Here is a 22504-nt window from a genome sequence, read left to right as displayed (position 1 = left end):
TGGGGTTAATGTGTGATGGTGAGTGTCTCTCTAGCTCGTCTCGAAAGAGAAATTAACAAATAAATCATGAACATATGATCTCTGCCTTAACAAGCTAATACTTTGGTATTGAAAATGGGCCATGTATGTGTACGTTTTGGTATAGCCCCCATATAACGGGACCTCTCGATATTCGGTATTTTGATGATTTTAGCGACTTTATTCATCGGAATTGTTTCCAATTTTGTATTTGAAGTTCTTAATGGATACTACAGCCTAAGACAGAAAATTGTCTGTGCAGGTCCACGTCTTCGTATAGCCCCATATAACGGTACCCCCGATATTCGGTACTTTGTTGATTTTAGCTACATTTTTCACCGGAATTGTTTTAAATTTGGTATTTGATGTTCGTAAAGGGTGCTACAGACTATGAAAGGAGATTTTGTGTTCAGGTCCACGTCTTCGTATAGCCTCCATATAACGATACGGTCCATATGCAGGTCCGTGTCGTCGTATAGACCCTAAAATAGCAGTTACATTCGGTATTTTTAAGATTTTAACAGATTTTATGGTTTTTGAGAATTGCCAAATTTGTTCCAAATGGTGGAGGGTATTAGACATCAAATCGGATGAAAAATATATGGGAGTTATACCTATATCTGAATCGATTTTCATTAAATATAATGTTATTGCTTCTAGACTAAATTCGGTCAGATGAGCCAAAATTCAGGTCATTTTGACTGATGTTGGCCATTTGGTGCCCAATTAACCCGAAATCGGTTGAAGATATAAATGGGAGCTATATCTAAATTTGAACCGATTCTCACCAATTTCAATAGGGTTCGTCCTTGGATCAAACCAATATTGTTTGGAAAATTTCATCTCAATTGGATAATAAATGCGACCTGCATTTTGTTCTCAAGAATAAATGAACACACGGACGGATGGAATGGACAGACGAACTGACATGAATAAATTGACTTAGTAATTATGGGTCTATCTGGCTCCCTTCTCCATGTTACACACAAAAATGCTCAAAGACATAATACCCTTACCACTATGTGGTGTAGCGTATTAAGAGTAAAACAACTGGTTCCCGCCTTTGGCAAACCGGGTACCCTTTAAACTAGGTAATTTTTGGCTTTTTTGCATGGAAATAATAATTTTTGGTAGTTGTTAAAATTCTTCTGGGTTTGCAAAAAATATTGTACTATGGAAAATTCTGACCAGATACAGAACTCCCATTGTTTTTTTGTAAGTTATGTGTATCGTAGTAGGCATTAATATATCCCTAGATGGAAGAGGGCAGTAAATTTTTGGCAGACAAATATCTACCAAAAGAGTATAAAGAGTAAAAAATTGGTTCCTGTCTCTGGCGAACCAGGTGCGCTTCGAAATGGATAATTTTTTGGTTTTTTTGCATGGAAATAATTTTTGCTAGTTGTTAAAATTCTTCTGGGTCTGCAAAAAATATTGTACTATGGAAAATTCTGACCACATAAAAAACTCTTATTGCTTTTTGTAAGTCATGTGCATCGTGATAGCTACTAACCGATCCCCTAGAGGGAGGAAGATAGTAAATTGTTGGCAGACAAATGTCGAAGTACAAGGTTTGTGATCAAATTGCAGACTTCTGTTGCTTTAAATATTAAAATTCATGATGCTTAACAATTTCGACCCTTAAATGGAGTGAAACAAAGTTGGCCATATTTGAAATCAAACTGAAGTAGATAGGTATTAAACTAAAATAGGAATTAAACAAAAGTATAGGAAAGTAGGAATTAAACAAAAGGATGGGAAAAAGTCAATGCGTTGTTCAACGTTCGTAACAACGAATCGAAGATGGTCTATATTTTTGTAATTCATTTAAGTTTGCAAAGAGAGAAATATCATGCTAGGAATAATTCGGACAAAATACAGAATTATCATCCGTTTTTATGAATGAAGTGTATCGATAAAGTCCATATTCGAAGTAAGAATAAAAAGATAATTCTGTTTGCTTCGTATATAAAATATTTAATTTTTAAAAATATTAATCCCTCCCCCAAGTGGAAGAGGAGAGTAAATCTTCAAAATTATTTCAAGTTTGACAATCACATATCGATGTAAGAAATATGAAATATATAATCTTTAATAAAATCCAACCTCAGAAAGAGTAGAACCAAATGGACATAGATTGAAATCAGTCAATCTGAAGTAGAAACACAACGATGTAACATTTTCAGCCCGATTTAAATAGTATCATTGCGCACCAAAAATTCGCACTCTATGGACTTCAAATATCCTACAATGAATTTCGTTGAAACACCCTGAAGGTCTGAACCCTTTATTTCAATACAACATTTCCATTGAGTCCCCCTTTTGCTGATTGCTTTCCAAGCTTTTTTGCTCAAAAATATGCCAGACATAGTATTCTGTTATACAATAGCCAGAATTTCAATAGCAAAACGAAGTCAAAGTTAACACTCATTGTTTTCATAGGCAAATGTGGACGACGAAAGTAGACGGAAAAATAGTACAATAAAAAACAACAATAACAAAATAAACAAAAAAACGTACGAAAAATACTACATACTACTTCAACCCGATTCCATACGTTTTACTACCATAAATTATGTTTGGACTCTTCTTATTACAACAACAACAAAAATTTGCTGCCGCAGCTATTAATACTATAAACATATCAGGCGATAAAGTGGATTTGCCAATTATTACAAGCAGACAGTGTATACATATAAACAAACATAGATATGTCTACAAATATTTATCAAATTTGCTACAATCAGTCCGACAAAACATGTGAGCTCCACGACTCTATTGTGACTTTACATACTTTATAAAAATATTTGTTTTCTTTGGCACATAGTGAGCTCCACGACTCTATTGTGACTTTACATACTTTATAAAAATATTTGTTTTCTTTGGCACATAGTATTTTGTGGTCACATTTCAATTCTTTTAACCTCATGGAATAGTGTATTATATACATAGCTTCACATTTCTCACCTTAAGATTACCAATCAATTCCATAAACTGTATTATATCTCCTAGGCCAGCATTGAAACAGGGTTTTCCAGATTTGGAATTTTGCTGTTTTTGGTTATCTGATGGTGCTGACGACGGTGATGAGGACGATGATTCATCGTCTGATGCCTGGTGGCCACCACCGCTGCCATTACTAGTATTAAGGTCATCCTTTTGTAGTGTGTCGGCTGCCGCCAATGGTTCTGCTGCTAGTGAAGACATTGCAAATTGTGTTTGCTTATGTTTGCTATTCAAATTGCGATTATGTTGTTGGGTATGGAATTGTTGATGATGGAAAATTTGCTGTTGAAAGAAATTCTGTATGCGTTGGGAACGTTGATGGGTTAGGTTATGGTGCTGATGGTGGTGGTTATGATGTTGGGGTCCCCTTTGCTGGTGCTGTTGTGTTGCTATGGTATGTTGCTGGGAAGTAGTAGTTGAAGAAATCACAGCTGTCTGTGTTACGTTCGGATCCTGCGTAGTAATAGCTTGCCTTTCACCGGATTTTATTGAACCGTCAGTGTTCAAAGACGAATACAAACTAAAACATTCGTTATGACAATTGAGTGTTTGCTGCTGTTGATGGTGACTGCTGCTGCCGCTGCCGCTGCTACTGGTAGAAGTAGTATTGGCGTTGTTGGTGCCATCGCAGCTGCCAACGTTACTGCTCAAGTCCACATTTGTTTGCTCTTGTTGCTTAGACAATGATGACGTTTTGCTTTGGTTTTCCACCACATCTTCTCGCTGTTCTCTTTGATTATTCAACAGTGACGTCATAAGTACCGAGGAAGGTGCCCTCGCCGCTGCTGGTATTCCCTCAATGTTGCCAGCAGCCGCCACATGTTTAATACTCTTTACCAAATCGCCAGCATTATTTATAGCCGTGTTGTTTTGTAGCTTTCTCAGGGCTTTGATCAGTTGCTGAATTGAGAGCATTTTTTTGCGCTGAATATAATCGAAATACGATGTCGTTTCGTAGTCAGTCGTAAGCGTCTCGTGACAATATTAAAATGCAAGTAAATTAAATTTTTGTTTGATATTTTCGCTTTTCGCAAAAGCCAGGCAATACTGTTTTGATTTTTATTTTGTGTTCTCGTTTCTGGTTTGCTTTGGGGTATACCTTTGTTACCACACCGATGTGTGTGTGGTTATGACTGATGTTTGGTTATTATTGCCTGGTTACTGACACTCACAATTTGATCTGCAAATAAACCAAAAAACAAAAAAATATTAGCATTTGTTTGTTATTTCTAAACTAAACAAAGAAAAAAACAAAAAAATTGGTTAAAAGTAGTTTAAATTCCATTAAATTATAAAAAATGACAGTTCTCACTTAGCAAGACTTTGCGGAGGATGAATGAAAAAATTTTCGAGCTTTAATAAAATGAATTGGGGGTTTCAAATAAATCTTCATGGATGGAGGTAACTCGAAATAGAAAAAATAATTTTTCAACAAACCGCAAATAGACTCAATGATTAAGTCCATTTAGACATTGGGAATGGATTTATTTTAAGGAATCGAAGAAACAGATATTTTTTTAGGAACTAGGTGGTGGAACGATTGTACCATACAGAAATCAGGGATGGGAACCTTTGTTTTATTTACATAAATTTGAAATGGGCTATCAAACCAATAATCATTTTAAATAACATTTTGTATATATCAGCCATATCAATGGACTATAAGAAGAATATTTTTCAGAAACCATCAGAGGAAGAAGGATAATTTGAGAGTACCTTTTCGGAGTAATAGCGGTGGATTTTCCAGAGCAATTTTTCAAGAAGGAAAAAAGACAAGAGTATTATTTCAAGAATTATAAGAAGTTATTTCCAAGATAATAAAATACCATTTTCAAGTATTAAAAAAATGTAAGCCTATTTTTCAGGGGCAACCAGAGAAATAATGATAGAGAGTCAATAGGAGATTTTTAAAACCACATTTAGATCAAGGCCTACAACTAAGAACTTATTTTAATATATATTTTTTTAAGGTGTATAATCGTTGATATTTTTAGAATTTTTTTTCAACAATCATCCTCAGACAATTAATTGTGAATTTTCGCTTTTTCTAAGAAGTTCAAAAATCATTGATTTTTAATTTTTTTCAAGCAGCATTTTTCATGGAATTTCTGATTTTTGTGGATTTTTAGGAATTTTTCATTCAGGACAATCAGATCTGACAAACACATATTTATTCTATATTTTTCTAGGAACGTGTTTAAGGACTATTTCATGCAAATGTCGAAATATTTAGATATAGCAAGTTGTAAAGATTCGCTGACCCTTTGTGGATGAGGTACCAGAAGGGGTTTGCAGATATATATTATCTTCACAACAGATCTTGTGTTAGCCAAAATGTTTGTATGTGTGAAATTTGAAGAGAGTTAGATGCTTTGAGCGTTTTGTTTTTCAAAATCTTGAACCCTATGTGGGGGAGGTACCAGAAGGAATGGTCCGATCTATACCTTCTTTATAACAGATCTTGTGTTGATGGAAATATTGATATGGGCCAAGTTTGAATGAAATCGAATTTTAATTTCGCGTTTTATGAGCTTCATGGATATTCAAAATTTTGACACTTTGTGGGGGAGATACCAGAAAGGGTGGACCGATATACCCCATCTTCACACCTGATCTTTTATTAGTAGAAGTATTGAGATATATGAAGTTTGAAGAGGATCAGATGCTTATTTCTCGTTTTACTAGCTTCATGGCCACTCCAAATGCTGACCCTTTGTGGGGGGAAGTACCAGAAGGTGTGGACCGATATATCCCATCTTCACAGAAGATCTTGTGTTAGTAGAAATAATGGGATGTGTGAAATATGAAGAGAACCGGGTTCTTATTTCGGATTTTATAATCGTTTTGGTTATTCAAAATGTTGACTCTTTTCGGGGGAGGTACCAGAGGGGGTAGACCGACATATTCCATCTTCACACCATACATGGGGTTAATAAAAATATTGTGATGTGTGTAATTTGAAAACAATCGGACTCTTATATCATATTTTATAAGAGTTATAATTATTTAAAATGTTGACCCTTTTGTGGGGTCAATCCATTTTCGAACCTGGCGTAGCACCTATGTAAATATTATTATTCGCAAGTTGGAGCAAAATCGGATTATTCTTTCTATTTCTTTGCAACAAAATATTTTACTTGAAAATGTTGAAATTTTGTGGGGGAGGTACCAGAAGGAGTAAACCGATATTGCCCTTCTCCAAACTCTATCTAAATTTGGCAATAATATTACGATGTACCAAGTTTGGACCAATTCGTATATTCCCTGCGTGAGTTATCGTGCGCACCAGCCAGTCAGACAGACGGACGAACAAACGGACGGACATCGCTAGATCGATTCCAAATATCCTGAAATGGATTTGATCCAAAGAGACCTATGATCTAAAGCCGTTATTTCGATGATCCACGTTTTGGCTGTATCAAATGATATATACCTTTTCTAGCCATATGGCTGAGGGTATTAAAATAAAAGAATCAGGATAGATCATTTTTTTTAAAGTCTTAAAAAAGGTCTAAAAATCGATGGTGGTTGTCAATTCAATTTACGGATTCACGAGACCATGAAACATTTTGTGGCAATTGCCCTATATTTACACCATCTATCGAGCAAATGGGAATTCAAAACTATAAGTGATCATTTAGATTCATCTTCATATAAACGTATGTAGACATTTTATGTTTCCATACTGGTCAACATATAATCGACTACTGTGTTGTTCATTTCCATATCCTGCTGATATAAATGCAATTTTGGTTCCAAATCGGCGGTGAATTCAAAACTATAGAAATATTTTTCCTTTCCCTCACCTATAAAAAGCAAGCCCAGCTCGTGTTTGACAACAATCTTATTCGAAAATACTGATAAATTACGATTACCTACTTCTGATTTTATGCTATTTATCCAATTGTTATATTCCTCGAAGGCATTAAAAATGAAACAGCGTTTACGGTAAACGGAAAGAACGACATTGATTTTTTCAAAATCTGTTTGACATATTAAATTTCTGACAAACGAAAGCGATTACAGGGTATAGTGATTGAATTTTAGATGACGTTGTGTACTATCTTGTGGGAAATACATGGGCATTTAACAGCTTTTCAAAGTCCTCGGCTGGATTTTTTTTGCCCACTTTATCAAACGATAACCTAATATTGTTTTTTGTTCTTTTGTCTTCTTCCCCGGCTTGTTGTTTAACACCTCCTTGACCTGGAAAGCCTTTGATTTTTCCAAACATTGATCATTTACTTCGAGTGGGGATAGTTTTGCTTTTACTTTTTAGCGGAATCTTTAGCCTCATCTTTAATTGATTTGAGGAATTTCGAAAAGTCTTCAACAATATTTTTATCTTTATGGTCCATTTCAACCGCTAAATATTATCCAATTACCATCCAACGTAGGAGACTTCTGTACTGTCTTGAAAATCTTCAAATACAATAGGCTTCTATTCTGACCCACACTAATTCTATGGCAAATTTCGTAGATCTGTAGTTTGAATACAAATTAACAGAGACAGACGGATCGATAGGATCAATATTATCATCTTTTTGCCCCAATCGAACTTAAAATGCATCTACAAGTGGGTCCTTCAAAAATATTTTTTTCACTGGTATTTCAAAATATAATATTTAAAACTTACGGAAATTTTTGTCCGAATGTTTTCATAGCTTTTTTGAAAATCTACTTTTACGGTTCTTCATACTATGTAGAGACATTATTAGGTACCATATTAACTACACATAGCCGGCAATACTATAGTTGTTTGAAAAAAAAAAACAACCTTCACTATTTGCATTTGCCAAATATCAATGAGTTTGTGACCTTGACGTAAAGTAATTCACACACACGAAACAAATTTATTAACATATTATTTGCCCAACACAAAACCATGTAGGATAACAGGATTACATCAACAACTATTATTAAACTAAAAGGAATTTGCATTATGGGATGATATCTACACAATGTCAATATTAAAACTTACTCACCTGTTAGTTGATGGTGCTGCGTTGAGGCAATTTTATTGCAATTAATTTTGATTTGACAGTCGTTGACATAGAAAAGTGACAAACTACTGTTCTCCATGTACTACTACTACTACTCCTTGATGAAAGAGGATTGATTTGATTTGGTGCGCTCTCTTTGGGTTTTTTGTTAACTCACCAAGACAAGAGAGTTAGAAAGTAAAGAGTACAAATATGTTTTGTTGTTGGCTTCTTTTTTTCCTATGTACACAAAACGGAGGTCAGAGTTTGCAAGAGACCAGTGGGTGGTAAAGAGAGTGCGTTATTTTATATTTCTATTGAATTTGCTGGCCACAAAGAGATAGAGCGCGCGGCAAACAAATTTATACAAAGAAAAAAAACAAACGTTCACTAAAAATATATGGCAATCAAAAAGACAATATTTTGCTTTGTGATATCAGGAATTTTTTGCTTTTGTTTTATATTCTCACAATGAACTTTCATTGGCCGCCGCCGTCGTCGTCGTCGTCTGCTTTAATTATTATTATGGTGCTGATAATAGTTTTGTATTCGAATTTTCTTCTATCATAGAATACTGTAGTGTTTTGTATTATTGTTGTTGTTGTTGCTATACCACTAGCTTTGTGTAAATTTTATTTATTTTTGGTGCTACTTTTTGGGGGGTTGATGGTGGTGGTGTCTGGGGGATGGTTTATATTGCCGAATATTTTTATATAGCGTTGATGTCTTGCAATTTGATTTTATTTTTCATTAACACTGGCTGGCTGACTAGAAGAATGACTAGAAAAATTCATGTGACTATCAGTAATTCTAAGAATTCGTTAGTATTTCTGTTTTAGTATTGATTTGTTGTTGGTTTCGACACTTTTTATAACAATTTATTGCACATTTTTTTCGATTTGAAATTTATTTAGGCACCACAAACAAAAAAAAAAACACTCGACAACACACTATTTTGTTGTAGGCATTTACTTTGATAGATATAAGGAGCGTTTTTCGATAGATAAATTGCACAAACAAGCGACCCGACCGACCGACAAGAAAAGAATCAACCTCGCGTTTTATTGGCAGCAATTCGAATGCGGAAGATAGATTTTAGTTTGAAATAGATATACAGTTCCGTTGACCATATTGTAAAAACAAAAGGCGAAAAACCAAAAAGTTGCAACAAATTTCACACTTTTGAACTAACGCGACAAAGGCAAGCACAAATAAAACAAAACGATTTGTAGATAGGTAGGTATTTTGGGTTTTCGTAACTGTTTTTCGTCTGCTAAGAGGGCGCAACGTTCTGCCGTCTTTTATTTTTCAATGACACGCTGCTCGCTACTTTTGTTAATTGTTTGTTTTGTAATTTTTGAAAACAGCTGTTACGGCTTATGCTTTATGTGCCTGTGGTTGTTGTTGTTGCTGCTTCCACCGCTGCTGCCGCTTCTTCTTCTGCCAAAACACAGTTATGTCAACTTTCTTCTTTTCTCTCTTAGAATTTCTCTTACTTCCTCTTTTTACACTTTCATTGTCATCATCATCGTTTACTTAATAGAAAAAATCTTTTTATTTTCGTTATTCTTTCGTAATTATTTATAATTTATGGTTATTTATTCCATTTACATTTGTTGTGAATTTATTTTAAATACACTACTTTCTATTTTCTTTTATATTTTCGTTAACTAAAAAACGCTGTTTGTAACAACCGTTTTCCGAGGATGACGAAAAATCGCAATATTTGGCTTTAAGTGGCGTTGCCGGTATGCTGGCGTTTAGCGCGGCTATGGCTCGTCGGGTGAGGGGTGGTTCTTGCCACTTGAAGACCTTTTCGGTTGAACACAAAAAAAATATCATACCGGGCTTGCACGAATATCTAAAAGGGGAATATTATTAGAAGCCTAAAACATGCCTAAAAATACAAAAAAAACTACACTTGTCTACCAAAAACTCAATCTTAAACTCACTTTAACCCAATTCTTTCCTCCGGAAACAGCTCTCTTGGCGGCTGTCCGACCAAGAGATAGCCCTCCCACCGAGAACACCTCTCGCCATGACGTCACCACTCCCTGACGTCCCAAATTTGACCCTTCACTTACCTCCGTTTAAACCATCCCTACCACCTTCTTAATGGCCTTAAGCCAACGACATCATCTTCATTTGGAAGTATACAATTTTATTACACCTATTGTACATTACATATTGATTTATACTATCAATCAATGAAAAAAAGCAGGAAACGTAATTATTAACTCCATAAAAAAAAATTAATTCCAACTCTAAGCTCCTTCTCTTTCTTTTTCCTTTTCAGGGTTCGATGGCGGGTATCAAGAGTTAGGACCACTGACGGCAGCTAATGGACAAGGTTCTTCCCAAAGAGTAAGTACGTAATAGTATGAAGTTTAGCTTTATAACTACATTCCCGGTTCAAGATTAAAAAAATGATAATTTATTTTCCAATTCCAGGCCAGGACAAACAAAAGGCAGTATGTCGACACCACAAAAACAATCGACGAGAAAAAAAAGTGGATACCTAACCTCGAAATGAGCTCAATTCAACGAGGGATCCTGCACTGCAACACCAGGCGAGTGAATCTTAAATTAAACTTCTTTTGTTTACCCCTTTTTATTTAAAAATTGTACTTTTCTTTTCAGGAAAACCGCGGAATCTAATTATGTCGCCTCGTCGTCCGTCTGTCTGTCCGGAGTTTATAGTGACGTCTATAGGGAAGATACCAAGTCACGCTGGTATAGCAGTGACGGAAAATCTGCGCCTCCCTCGATGGATTGGATGGGCGATGGTGTGGCTCTTTACTCCAAAAATTCTGCCAGGACTTAATTTTTAAGATTTTTCTTAATTTTCTTTGTATTTATTAAGTTTTGTTTCAAGCTTAATTCAGTTTCGTTTTGTTTTAATTTTAATTCATTTTCATTTTGTTTAAACTTAATTCAGTTTTGTTTTGTTTAAACTTTAATTCATTTTCATTTTGTTTAAAATTTTGCCAAACTTTAAGATGTTTATTTAGTTTTTGTATAACTATTAAGAATACTTTCAGGTTTAGTTCTTAAATGTTCACATTTTAGCTTTTTAAATTTTATATTTTGTTTTAAGATTTATATTTTGTTTTAAGATTTAAGCCTTTTTAGCAAAAAAAAAAGGTTTGGATTTTGTATTCTTTTCATTTATTTTGTTGAACACATCAAATTAATAAATGTAATTCCTTTTACTTATGGAATTTATCGCCAAAAAAAAATGCCGGGTGTTTTACTTCGCTGGGAGCTGGGAGCCACGCATCCAATCTTCTTCGCTGATGAGATAAAAAGGAAAGAATTTTCTTACAATTTCTGCCAGGAAATTCTGGCTGCCATTTTCCTCGTTTAATTTGTCCATTTTCTTTTTAAATTATTCCCCCTTATTGACATTTAAGTCATTGGAATAAACAGCTGTTCCCTAATAATGGTTGACAACATTCTTCTTCTTCTTCTGGCTATCAATTATTTTCATGGTTACCCCTTTTTAAGGCGCACACCACAAAGCCAACTATCCTGCTGATATCCTTATCGAAGGATAGGGGGAAAAAGGTGCGACATTCGATATAAAAATAAAAAAAAATCATTGTGTATGATACGGCAATTGAAAAAAAAATCGATGTTTGGCATCCCTAACGATCGTGGTTTGGCATCCCTAACACTCATTTTCTGATTTTCCAAAATAAAATTTAATTCCGAACTGATTTATTTATTACAGTGTAAACGCTCCATTTTCGTCTATACGAACCTGGTATAAAGTTTACGTCATACGCTACGCGTTATCGTTTAGTCTGACGTAACGTAACTATCGATAGTAGTGATGTTTATGAATGAAAACAATCGGAGTACGATTGTATTGTAAATTTTTGGCGGATTAGCACGCGGACGGACGGACAATTCTGGAGCTGCAGAAATTGTTAAATTTTGGGTAAGTAAAGTGAAAAAAAATTATAGTGAAATATTTAATAATTTAATAAAACAAGTGCCAGTGCCGGGTAAGTTATAATAATGTGTGTAATTAAAGTGATTTAAGTGCAAAAGAAATGAATGAAAATTATCAGTGACATACAGTGCGGGTGTATGTGATAATAGTAAATGGCAAATAGTTGCATGAAAAATTAATCCGTATAAATCTTAGAAAATAATAAAGAAAATTAAAAGAATACAAGGAAATATAATAATAAAGTGGTTTAAATGAAACAATTAAAATTAATTTCCTGAAATTAATTTAATTTCCTAGCCCAAAAAAAAAATTAATGATTTCCCTTCAATGTGTGTGTGTGTGTGAGTGTAAGTAAAAGTTGCATTTACAATGAAAAATTGCACTCATTAAGAAAAAATGTGACTTTGGCGGAAACAATAAGTTCGAAATAAATTCGAAGTGAGTGAATAGTGAATAAAAATGGAACAGATAAAGAAAATATAGAATTAAGGAATGAGTGATAAGTGCGAATGAAATTAAAATGATAATGTTGCCAAAAGAAAAGAAAATTGAAATAGTGAAAACAAAACAAAATGCAAAAACGAATAAAGTGAAAAGTGAGGTGCAAAAGGAATAATTAATGATCATTGTCGGAAATTAATAATTACTAGTGAAAAATTAAGACAGACCTAAATTATGTGTACAAATATTGTGTTTATTTTTTTTTTCTTTAAAGACAAAAAGTGCGAAAAATTGAATTGAAATGAACAAAAAAAATTAAAAAGTATTTTTTACTAGTTAAGAATTGTGCGAATCAATGTCTAAACAATGAATGAAAAAGAAAAGTGAATGAAAATGAAATTGACAATAGTGTGAATTTAATGAAAATAAATTTTCTTTTAAGAATTTGGCTTAGGTAAAACTGAAGTGAAAAATTATGTGAAATATCCTGAATTTTGATATAAAAAATTAAATTTTAATAAAAAAAGAAAATTTTTACAGCAAAAAAAAAAAATAGAAAAACTTATATAAATCGGACGGACGTGAAAAAAGCAACTATTGCGTCTATTTTTAATAACAAAATGTGAAAAAAAAAAATTCAGTGCAATAAAAATTTTTGCAAGATTTTAAAGAAGAGAAAAAAAAATTGAAGTGTCGTAAAAATGAAATAAAATAATAAGCAATGATATTAAAAAAATTATTGTGAATCAACGAATAAGTTACCGAAAATATTATATAAAATTGGGCTTCGGTGAATTTGATGTGACGAATAAAGTGAAATATTCTAAAATTTTAACGGAATTAAATTGAAAGAAATAAAAAAAATTACAAAAATAAATAAATTCTCTCTTCGTTTTAATTTAAATCATAGTCCACCGTTAGGACACAGAACTAATACTTATTTTCTTTTTCTTCTCTTTACAGATTTTTTTTGCACGAGTTTAGCCTGAAAGAAAGGTGAGTTGAGCATGGTGTCTTCTTTTTCCGTAGGGGTACCACCAACTAGGACCCCCAGCTTTGGTCAGAAAGTTGGATACGACATTACTCCAAATATACCTAGGTGTGTTTGGTTTTGTCTTCCCGATTTCAGACTCTATCTTCATAATTCGATGACTGACAGCTCTGCGACCTTGTGTACAACACTCTTCTGCCTTGTGCCATGGATGCGTATGGGTATACAAAGGAAGAGTGCACAAATGGTCAAAGACAGTCATAAATTGACTGCTCAGGAATCGTTAACATATTGTTAGAGTCCGTAAATTTGGGATGCTTCTATCGTAATCCAGCGTATTCTTTCTGACCTCTGCTGTTGGTGTCTAGGAGAGTGGCCTCCTATGGAAACCAAGAAAAGTTTTCCATAATCTCACAAGACAACCCAAAAAGTTGCCCGAATTGGATATCTAATTCACAAAAGGTAAGTAGATATGGAAATGCTGAAAATTGTATAAACAAAAGATATTAATAAGTTATTTTTTATCTTTCCAGGCATTCATTACCTTTAGGCGGTGGAATTGGTCTGACCTGCAAAAACAGGAAATACAATGGAGGGTAGGTTCGAGCAATCCTGTTCTACTTTTCTTCCAGCAGGTGTACCATCGCCTGGACCTTCAGCTTTTGCCAGAATGTCGGATACGATGGCTTACGAATGCACTGAGGTGTATTTGTTTCTTTTTGTCTACCGGCTTCCAGACTCTAGCGTCGTAAGGCGAGTGACGGACTGATCTGCGACCTCGTGTACAACAGTTCCCTGGCCCGTGCCATAGAGCAAACGGCTACTGCGGTACCTATCGCGAAAGGGGAATTGCACTAATGGTCAAGGACAGTCACTACGTGACTGCTCCGAAAGCGCAGACATCAGCTAGAGTCGGCAAACCCGGAGTGCTTTGATTCGTACTCTGACTTCGAAATTCTGACTTCTGCTGTTAGAGTCTAGGAGATTGGACGCCTGTTCGAATAAAAAAACAGGGTTCCGAACTACACCATCATCCAAAATTCTAAGCGAGACCTAAGTGGGACTACGGTCGGCGCTAAGATAAACGTAAGATGTAGTTTTAATTCTCTTTCGTAGTTTTTGTAATTTTGCTCTGGAAAATGAGAAAAATTATGAGAACTCTAGTTCTTATAAACATAAAATTTATAAAAAAATTCCAGCCAAACCCCTTTGTAAGTATGGCATTTCATTTCTAATTTCTTTTCTTTCTTTTGAGATGTTCATTTCATTACATTTATTTTTCCAACCATATTACCTCATGACATTTCACTAATTCCTTCTTTTTCCTTTACTTTTATGGCAAAAATTGGAGAAATTGGGTTCAACCCTTACCCATACACTCAACTACACATCACTTATGAAGAGAAAGCTGCCCTACAGCTTGTATCAACTTAGGAATAATAAAGGACATTTCGTAAGTCGTAATTCAGGTTAGTCCTTTTAACATTATATCTTAAATAATACTAATGAAATTTGTTTTTTTTTTCAATGCAGGTATTACTTCAACTAAATTCGAACGGATTTCCCGGAACTCTTGGAAAATTCAGGTGAGTATTGGAGAAAAATGATGCAATTTTAGTTAAGCTAGATTTAGAATTCAATTTTATATACTTTTCGTGTAGACTTTGCGGATTAGTATTCCATCCTGAGATCTCCGCTTTAATTTAAAAAACTAAACTTCAATTAATTAAAAAAAACACTATCCTCATATATATATGCTTAAGACTTCGGTCGCTATATATATGCAAAAAAAAAAAATAACCAAAAGAAAAATTAGATTAATCAATTATTAAGCATTTATTGCTTCAAATCCTTAGCGTGAAAAACGCCGAGGGGATGCCCTTTAAGATCTTCGACTTCATAAAGGCATTTCCCAACTGGCTTAACAATGCGACACTTGAAAAATTTCTTGTCAAGTTTAGCATTATAATTATTTTTAAAAACACTTTGCCTAAAACTTCTTCGGAAAACTTCTTGCCCTGGGATGAACTTGACCTGACGACTTCTAAGATTATACGACTTCTCATGTCTCAAGTATGCCTGGTGCAGACTATTTCTTATCTTTTCTCTGATAAGATCCTGTTTTACCGAGTTTGGAATGAGTGTTGTCTCGGGGTCATTAAGAAGTTTAAGCTTCCGGGCTAGTTTGTAAAGGCTGGCATGGTTAATCATGTTAACTCCAAAGAGCGCAAAATAAGGGGTAGTTCCGATGGAACTATGTACAGAAGATCGCAGAGAACATTCTATCTCTGACAAATTTCGATCCCATTCTCGGTGATCTTCTCCCAAATACGCTCGAATTGCTGATAAAATTGATTGATTTACTCTCTCCGAGGCATTCGCTTGAGGAGAGTGAAAAGCGGTCTTTGTATGATTTATTCCAAAAAGCTTAACCATGTCTACAAATTCTTTGCTGATAAATTGTTTCCCGTTATCGGAGACAATTACTTCAGGGGTTCCAAATTTATGAAATACCTCACTGATTAAAAATTTCACTACGTTTTTGGAATTTGCTTTGGCCATGGCCTTTAATAGGACGAATTTTGAAAGGTGGTCTACCACAATAAAAATAAAACTATTTCCTGTTTTGGTTCTAGGATAAGGACCTAAGAAGTCTATAAAAATTCGTTGGAAAGGTCTTTCGGTAATTGTTTCTGCTCCCATAGGTGGCCGAAGAGTAACATTAGCTGGCTTTGTTTCTTTGCAAATTACACAATCCTGAACAAAATTCCTAACTTGCGTATTCAAGTTTGGCCAAAAAAAATACTCTTTAATCCTACGAAGTGTTTTGTGGAAACCTCCATGAGATGTTTGGGGTGGGCAGTGTGCGTTTTCTATAATTTGCTGGGTCATTTCACTGGGTACCCATAACTTCCAAGCGAAATCTTCGTTGAGGGGAATACCATCATAGAACTGAGTTCGCTTATATACAAAACCCTCAACCACTTTTAAATGAGGAAGTTGTGAAGAATTGCTTTCAATCGTATCTATCAAGGTTAAGTATTCATCTGATTTAAAAGCTGGTGAATCAAGGTCGATTAACGACTTAACGTCCAGAGAAATCTCCTCCATATCATATCTAGATAGCGTATCGGGTACTACATTTTGTGTGCCTTTACGGTGTTCTATCTCAAAAGAATATCCCTGCAAGTGCAAACTCCATCTGGCTAACCTTCCGCAAAGATCCCTATGTGACATGAGCCATTTTAGACTACTGTGGTCAGTTATTACTGTAAAGGGCATTAACTCTATATATGGCCTAAACTTTTTAATGGCCATCACCACTGCCAAACATTCCCTCTCAGTAACAGAATAATTCCTCTGAGCAGAAGTTAACTTTTGCGAGAAATACGCTATCGGATGTTCACCCTCGTCATCTCTTTGAAACAATACAGCTCCTATTCCTAAGTCTGAAGCATCGCACTGCACGTAGAATCTTTTGGTAAAGTCCGGGTGTGTAAGCACGGGACTGCTTATAAGAGCCTGCTTCAACTTATCAAATGCTACCCTGGCCTCTTCCGTGAAACTGAATCTTTTTCCTTTTTTGAGGGTCTCGAAGATGGGAGCCGCAATGGTGGCAAAGTCGGCTATAAACCTCCTATACCACCCTGCGGTACCCATAAAACTTCTCACCTGTTTTATGGTTTTCGGATATGCAAATTTTACTATAGTTTCCACCTTCGCCGGATCAGTTTTCAGTTTGCCACCGCCAACAAGGTATCCCAAATATTTAAGCTCTTTGAAACAGAACTTCGACTTGGATACATTGATGGTGAGCCCCGCTTTCGCCAAACAATCGGCTACTTGCTCTAACAACCGTAGGTGGGTATCAAAGTCGGGCGAAACTACCAACAGATCATCCAGGTAGACAAAAACTCTATCACGGATTGCGCTGGGGATCACTTTGTCCATTAAACGGCATAACCTTTGGGCCGCATTACACAGACCAAAAGGCATGACCGTAAAATGATAAAGTGGTCTTCCGGGCACTGTGAATGCAGTTTTCTCTCTACTAGACGGGTCCAGGGGTATTTGCCAAAACGCATCCTTGAGGTCGACACTGGAGATAAAATATGTGTCTCCCAACCGACTGAGCAAACCCTCTATATGCGGCAATGGATAGGCATCCTTGACCGTAAGCGCATTAAGTTTACGAGCATCCAAACATAACCGATTTTTCTCACCCCTTCGGACTAACGTAACGGGGTGGCTCCATGGACTTTCGCTCTCCTCAATTACCCCCAGGCCAAGCATCCTATCCAATTCCGCGTACATGAGCTTTTGCACAGCCGGGGACACCGGATAATGTCGATCCTTCACCGGAGTTGCATCGCCAGTATCGATTGAGTGGACCTCAGCATTCGTTTTTCCCAAACCATACTTGGCAAAGCATGGAAATTTATCCTTCACAATTTGCAAACGCGAACGTTGCTCATCGGACAATATATGGGTTTTCACATCACTGATCTCATCGGCTTCGTCACAGAGGCTCACCTGATGGAGGGACAACCCGTCAATCTGAGCAAAGAGGTGAAAACTACGCATAAAATCGACTCCTAGAAAAAGTTCACGACTCAGAGAAGGCACTAGATAGAAAATGATAGGTTTCTGCTGCTTATTGAAATTGACCATTGTAGCCACTTTTCCAACGATTCGATGTGGACTACCATCAGCTGTCTTTATAAAAGAATGAAAATGGATTACATCCAATCCTGCTTTTCCTACAAAACTAAGGCAGTTCTTCCCCAAACAAGACACCGTAGCACCACTATCCAACAAGCCTTCCAACTCCTGTCCGTTGATCGTAAGCTTTGTATATAGGCGAGTATCATCTCCCTCATACAATGTAGCCGATGCAATTTCTTTCCTAACTCTTTTTCTTCTCTTAAAGCGTTCTCTAGCTTTCCTCACTTTATTAGAAACCTCTCCAAAAATTCGTTCTTTAGCCTCATTATATTCCTTAATTCTAACATGGAGTGGTTTAATCTCCCTCAAATTCTTTAATGCTTCTGATTTCAATTTCTCTAAATTCGTGTTCTTCAATACCACTATCTTATCACTAAGGCTATAACTATTTGATTTCTCTGGGGCTATACCGGGGTTGACCTCACCTGCCCCGTTGGAGGTGGGCCCCGATACTTGTTTCCCTGACATTTAGGACAATCTAAAACTGTTACATTCTCCTGTCCACATTTGTAGCAAAACAACTTGCGCTTCTCCCTACAATCTATCCAGCTGTGTCCCCACACTCCGCAATTCCAACACTTATATTTCGCCGGTGTACTAATCGCATCTACTTCCATCTCTTCTGGTATGACTTCTTCTTGCTGCCAATCAAGCTCATGTAGCCTTTGAGGAACGTTAACTCGCTGCTGATGTTGCCTCTGGCTCCATATCAAGTTTTCTGCCCTCTTAACTTGGCGATAAAACTCTCCTAGACTTCTTATCTGGGCTGAGAAAATCATTTGGGCTAAAGATGGCTTCAAGTTACCCCGCATTATCTCTACCATGTCGTGCTCTTGATAAGGCGTTTTCTGCTGGGTCCGAAGCTTCAGCACGGAATTATAAAAATCGTCGAACGTCTCATGAGGTAGTTGCCGTCTGTTCAGAATTTTCATTTGTATTTGGAACTCATTCTCATACTGCTGGTACTGGTTCAAAAGCGCAGTCTCAAGCTCGCTCCACGAACGAAAATTGACAAATTTCCTTTGGTTCCAATACCAATCCAAGGCTGGCTTGTCTAGAAGCTGGTGGAACTTCGTCAAGAATTCGTCTTCCGGGCAATTGAAATCCCTCTTCAACTGTCCAACACGAAATATAAATTCTTGGACATTCACTGTCTTCTCGGTGCCATCGAAACGGATACCCCACTTGTCCAAATTTAACCGTCCGCTGGACTCAGAGTAAAAACTGGCTGGAGGACGAAAACCATATGGATTGCCTCCTTCGGGCGGAAACTCCATGTTGCTAAAAAGTGGTGGTCTATATGCGGCAAATGCATGGGGTCCACACTGTGGTCCTTGTACTGGTGGTGGCACCGACAAATTAGGTTGTGGTGGTGGTTGTGTTACTTGGCCAGCTGCTAAGGCACTGGGAATGGATGCTTGGCTGGGTATCTGCCCTTGGGCATAATTTGGTGCTGTATAACCTGCTGGAGGTGGCCGATATGACGGTATGGCATTAGGAACTCCCAGTAGACTCCGTACTTCCTCGCGCATTTCGCGCCGCGCTAATCCGACTGCAGTGTTAATAATTTCTAGCACTCCGGTACTGACTGCTGGCTGACCCGTAGGCACACCGGGTGCCAAAGATGGCTGTTGCAATCCAGTCAACACGCTGTAATTCGGGGAATGGACACTTCCATGCGACCAGAACGACGTGTTGAAAGAATTTGCGGCGTCTTGCAAAACCGACGGTATTGGAGGTGCTGTGGAAGAACTGGTAGGCATCGGTCCAGGCGTTGTAGTCGACACCGTATGCGTCGTTATGGGAACACTTCGAGTATAAGTGGTAACAGAAACAGTAGGAGCGGTCGTGACAACCGCACTGGCGACTACACTATTCTGACCTAAAATTGGCCTGCCAGTTGAGTCCCTATTTGTAGACCTAGTGCTGGGCATATTCCACTCTGTTGTTTCCTAACCTCTTATAAAACAAAATTCTTCCAAACTAAAAGAAAAATTAAGCTTTTGCCAAAAACTTCACTCAAATGAAAAAAAAAAATCAAGGTATTTCTATGGAATTCAGGCAATACTTTGAGGTTGAAAAAAAAATATATTTATAGAACTTTAAGTACCAGTTTCAAATTTAATAAACTTAATTTCCTATTCCATAAAATTTAATTCGATTTAATTTTTAACACACATTTTTACATTCACAGGCCCTTTGAAAATTGACACGGCGTATCAACCCTTCAAGCCGAAATTGACTGAAAAAAATAAATAAATGCTAAAGATAGGTGGTGGGATAAAAGGTAAACTTAAAGGTAAGTGAAGGTCAAATATACTGTTTCTAAAGGAATACCAATTTTAAACTGTTTTAAAATATTTTCTACAGGGTTTCGGTGAGTTCTACTGGAGAAAACTGAGGAATTTAACTGGAATATGGAATAGGCGGCTTTCCCCAGACCTTCCTAAGAAATTCCATGACAATACGGCCCCTGGTCAAAAACCAAGATTGTCGCAGGACCAAAGGAAAACTCCGGTATGTCTGCGGTCCGCTACCTAATTCCGGGTACTGGAATTGTATAAAAAAGGAAATACTACTAACCTAAACCTACAAATTCGATTGAGACTAACAATTCACATTCGTGTAGCAGCGCGTCACCTGCCATTTTATAGGCTGCTTGAACGGGTCTCCACAAATGAGAACTGTTCGTCCAGACGAATTTGTTATTTGAAATTTTAACTGTAGATAAATATGAAACAAAATTAGTAATACTAGTGCGATTAGACGTAAATGCAAATTAGCACGACTAAGCCACTAGAAAGGAACAAGTTTCATATTTGTTTTTGAAAAATAAATGATGTCTTCTCGCGTCTTCGATGAAGCATCGCGCCAGGGACTCTTAATGTAACCTAAACGGGTCTCATCGAAGATATACGGAAAACACATTTATACACTATCACTAACAACTATTACAAACTAACGACATGTTTCAGGCCCCACGTTCTGGGCGCCATTTTGTAACAACCGTTTTCCGAGGATGACGAAAAATCGCAATATTTGGCTTTAAGTGGCGTTGCCGGTATGCTGGCGTTTAGCGCGGCTATGGCTCGTCGGGTGAGGGGTGGTTCTTGCCACTTGAAGACCTTTTCGGTTGAACACAAAAAAAATATCATACCGGGCTTGCACGAATATCTAAAAGGGGAATATTATTAGAAGCCTAAAACATGCCTAAAAATACAAAAAAAACTACACTTGTCTACCAAAAACTCAATCTTAAACTCACTTTAACCCAATTCTTTCCTCCGGAAACAGCTCTCTTGGCGGCTGTCCGACCAAGAGATAGCCCTCCCACCGAGAACACCTCTCGCCATGACGTCACCACTCCCTGACGTCCCAAATTTGACCCTTCACTTACCTCCGTTTAAACCATCCCTACCACCTTCTTAATGGCCTTAAGCCAACGACATCATCTTCATTTGGAAGTATACAATTTTATTACACCTATTGTACATTACATATTGATTTATACTATCAATCAATGAAAAAAAGCAGGAAACGTAATTATTAACTCCATAAAAAAAAATTAATTCCAACTCTAAGCTCCTTCTCTTTCTTTTTCCTTTTCAGGGTTCGATGGCGGGTATCAAGAGTTAGGACCACTGACGGCAGCTAATGGACAAGGTTCTTCCCAAAGAGTAAGTACGTAATAGTATGAAGTTTAGCTTTATAACTACATTCCCGGTTCAAGATTAAAAAAATGATAATTTATTTTCCAATTCCAGGCCAGGACAAACAAAAGGCAGTATGTCGACACCACAAAAACAATCGACGAGAAAAAAAAGTGGATACCTAACCTCGAAATGAGCTCAATTCAACGAGGGATCCTGCACTGCAACACCAGGCGAGTGAATCTTAAATTAAACTTCTTTTGTTTACCCCTTTTTATTTAAAAATTGTACTTTTCTTTTCAGGAAAACCGCGGAATCTAATTATGTCGCCTCGTCGTCCGTCTGTCTGTCCGGAGTTTATAGTGACGTCTATAGGGAAGATACCAAGTCACGCTGGTATAGCAGTGACGGAAAATCTGCGCCTCCCTCGATGGATTGGATGGGCGATGGTGTGGCTCTTTACTCCAAAAATTCTGCCAGGACTTAATTTTTAAGATTTTTCTTAATTTTCTTTGTATTTATTAAGTTTTGTTTCAAGCTTAATTCAGTTTCGTTTTGTTTTAATTTTAATTCATTTTCATTTTGTTTAAACTTAATTCAGTTTTGTTTTGTTTAAACTTTAATTCATTTTCATTTTGTTTAAAATTTTGCCAAACTTTAAGATGTTTATTTAGTTTTTGTATAACTATTAAGAATACTTTCAGGTTTAGTTCTTAAATGTTCACATTTTAGC

At 36.4% G+C, this 22504-nt stretch overlaps 2 protein-coding genes and 1 long non-coding RNA gene across 3 annotated transcripts in view; 2 read left to right on the top strand and 1 right to left on the bottom strand.

Annotated features, from left to right (window-relative positions):
• LOC101895509 (1-phosphatidylinositol 3-phosphate 5-kinase) overlaps positions 1-22504 on the bottom strand; it is a 42125-nt gene that overhangs the window by 19082 nt on the left and 539 nt on the right. Inside the window, exons 2-3 of the mRNA XM_059130272.1 lie at positions 8010-9686; positions 2986-4204 (exon numbers count right to left, since the gene is read on the bottom strand). Of these exons, the coding sequence (XP_058986255.1) occupies positions 2986-3939 (954 nt within the window). The 5' untranslated portion in view covers positions 3940-4204; positions 8010-9686. The remainder of the gene's footprint in view (positions 1-2985; positions 4205-8009; positions 9687-22504) is intronic.
• LOC131806289 (uncharacterized) lies at positions 10241-10577 on the top strand. The gene is made up of 2 exons (XR_009343995.1): positions 10241-10370; positions 10458-10577. It is a non-coding gene; the product is annotated as an uncharacterized LOC131806289 (long non-coding RNA).
• On the top strand, positions 13956-22409 carry LOC131806288 (uncharacterized). Its single transcript, XM_059130273.1, has 7 exons — positions 13956-14865; positions 14930-14982; positions 20316-20420; positions 20492-20668; positions 21731-21798; positions 21886-22004; positions 22075-22409. The coding sequence occupies exons 4-7, from the start codon at positions 20641-20643 to the stop codon at positions 22256-22258; spliced, it is 399 nt and encodes a 132-aa protein (XP_058986256.1). The 5' UTR covers positions 13956-14865; positions 14930-14982; positions 20316-20420; positions 20492-20640; the 3' UTR covers positions 22259-22409.

The sequence above is a fragment of the Musca domestica genome, unplaced genomic scaffold (assembly GCF_030504385.1).
Source record: "Musca domestica strain aabys unplaced genomic scaffold, Musca_domestica.polishedcontigs.V.1.1 7, whole genome shotgun sequence".
NCBI lineage: Eukaryota > Metazoa > Arthropoda > Insecta > Diptera > Muscidae > Musca > Musca domestica.
This window is presented reverse-complemented; position numbering and strand designations above follow the sequence as displayed.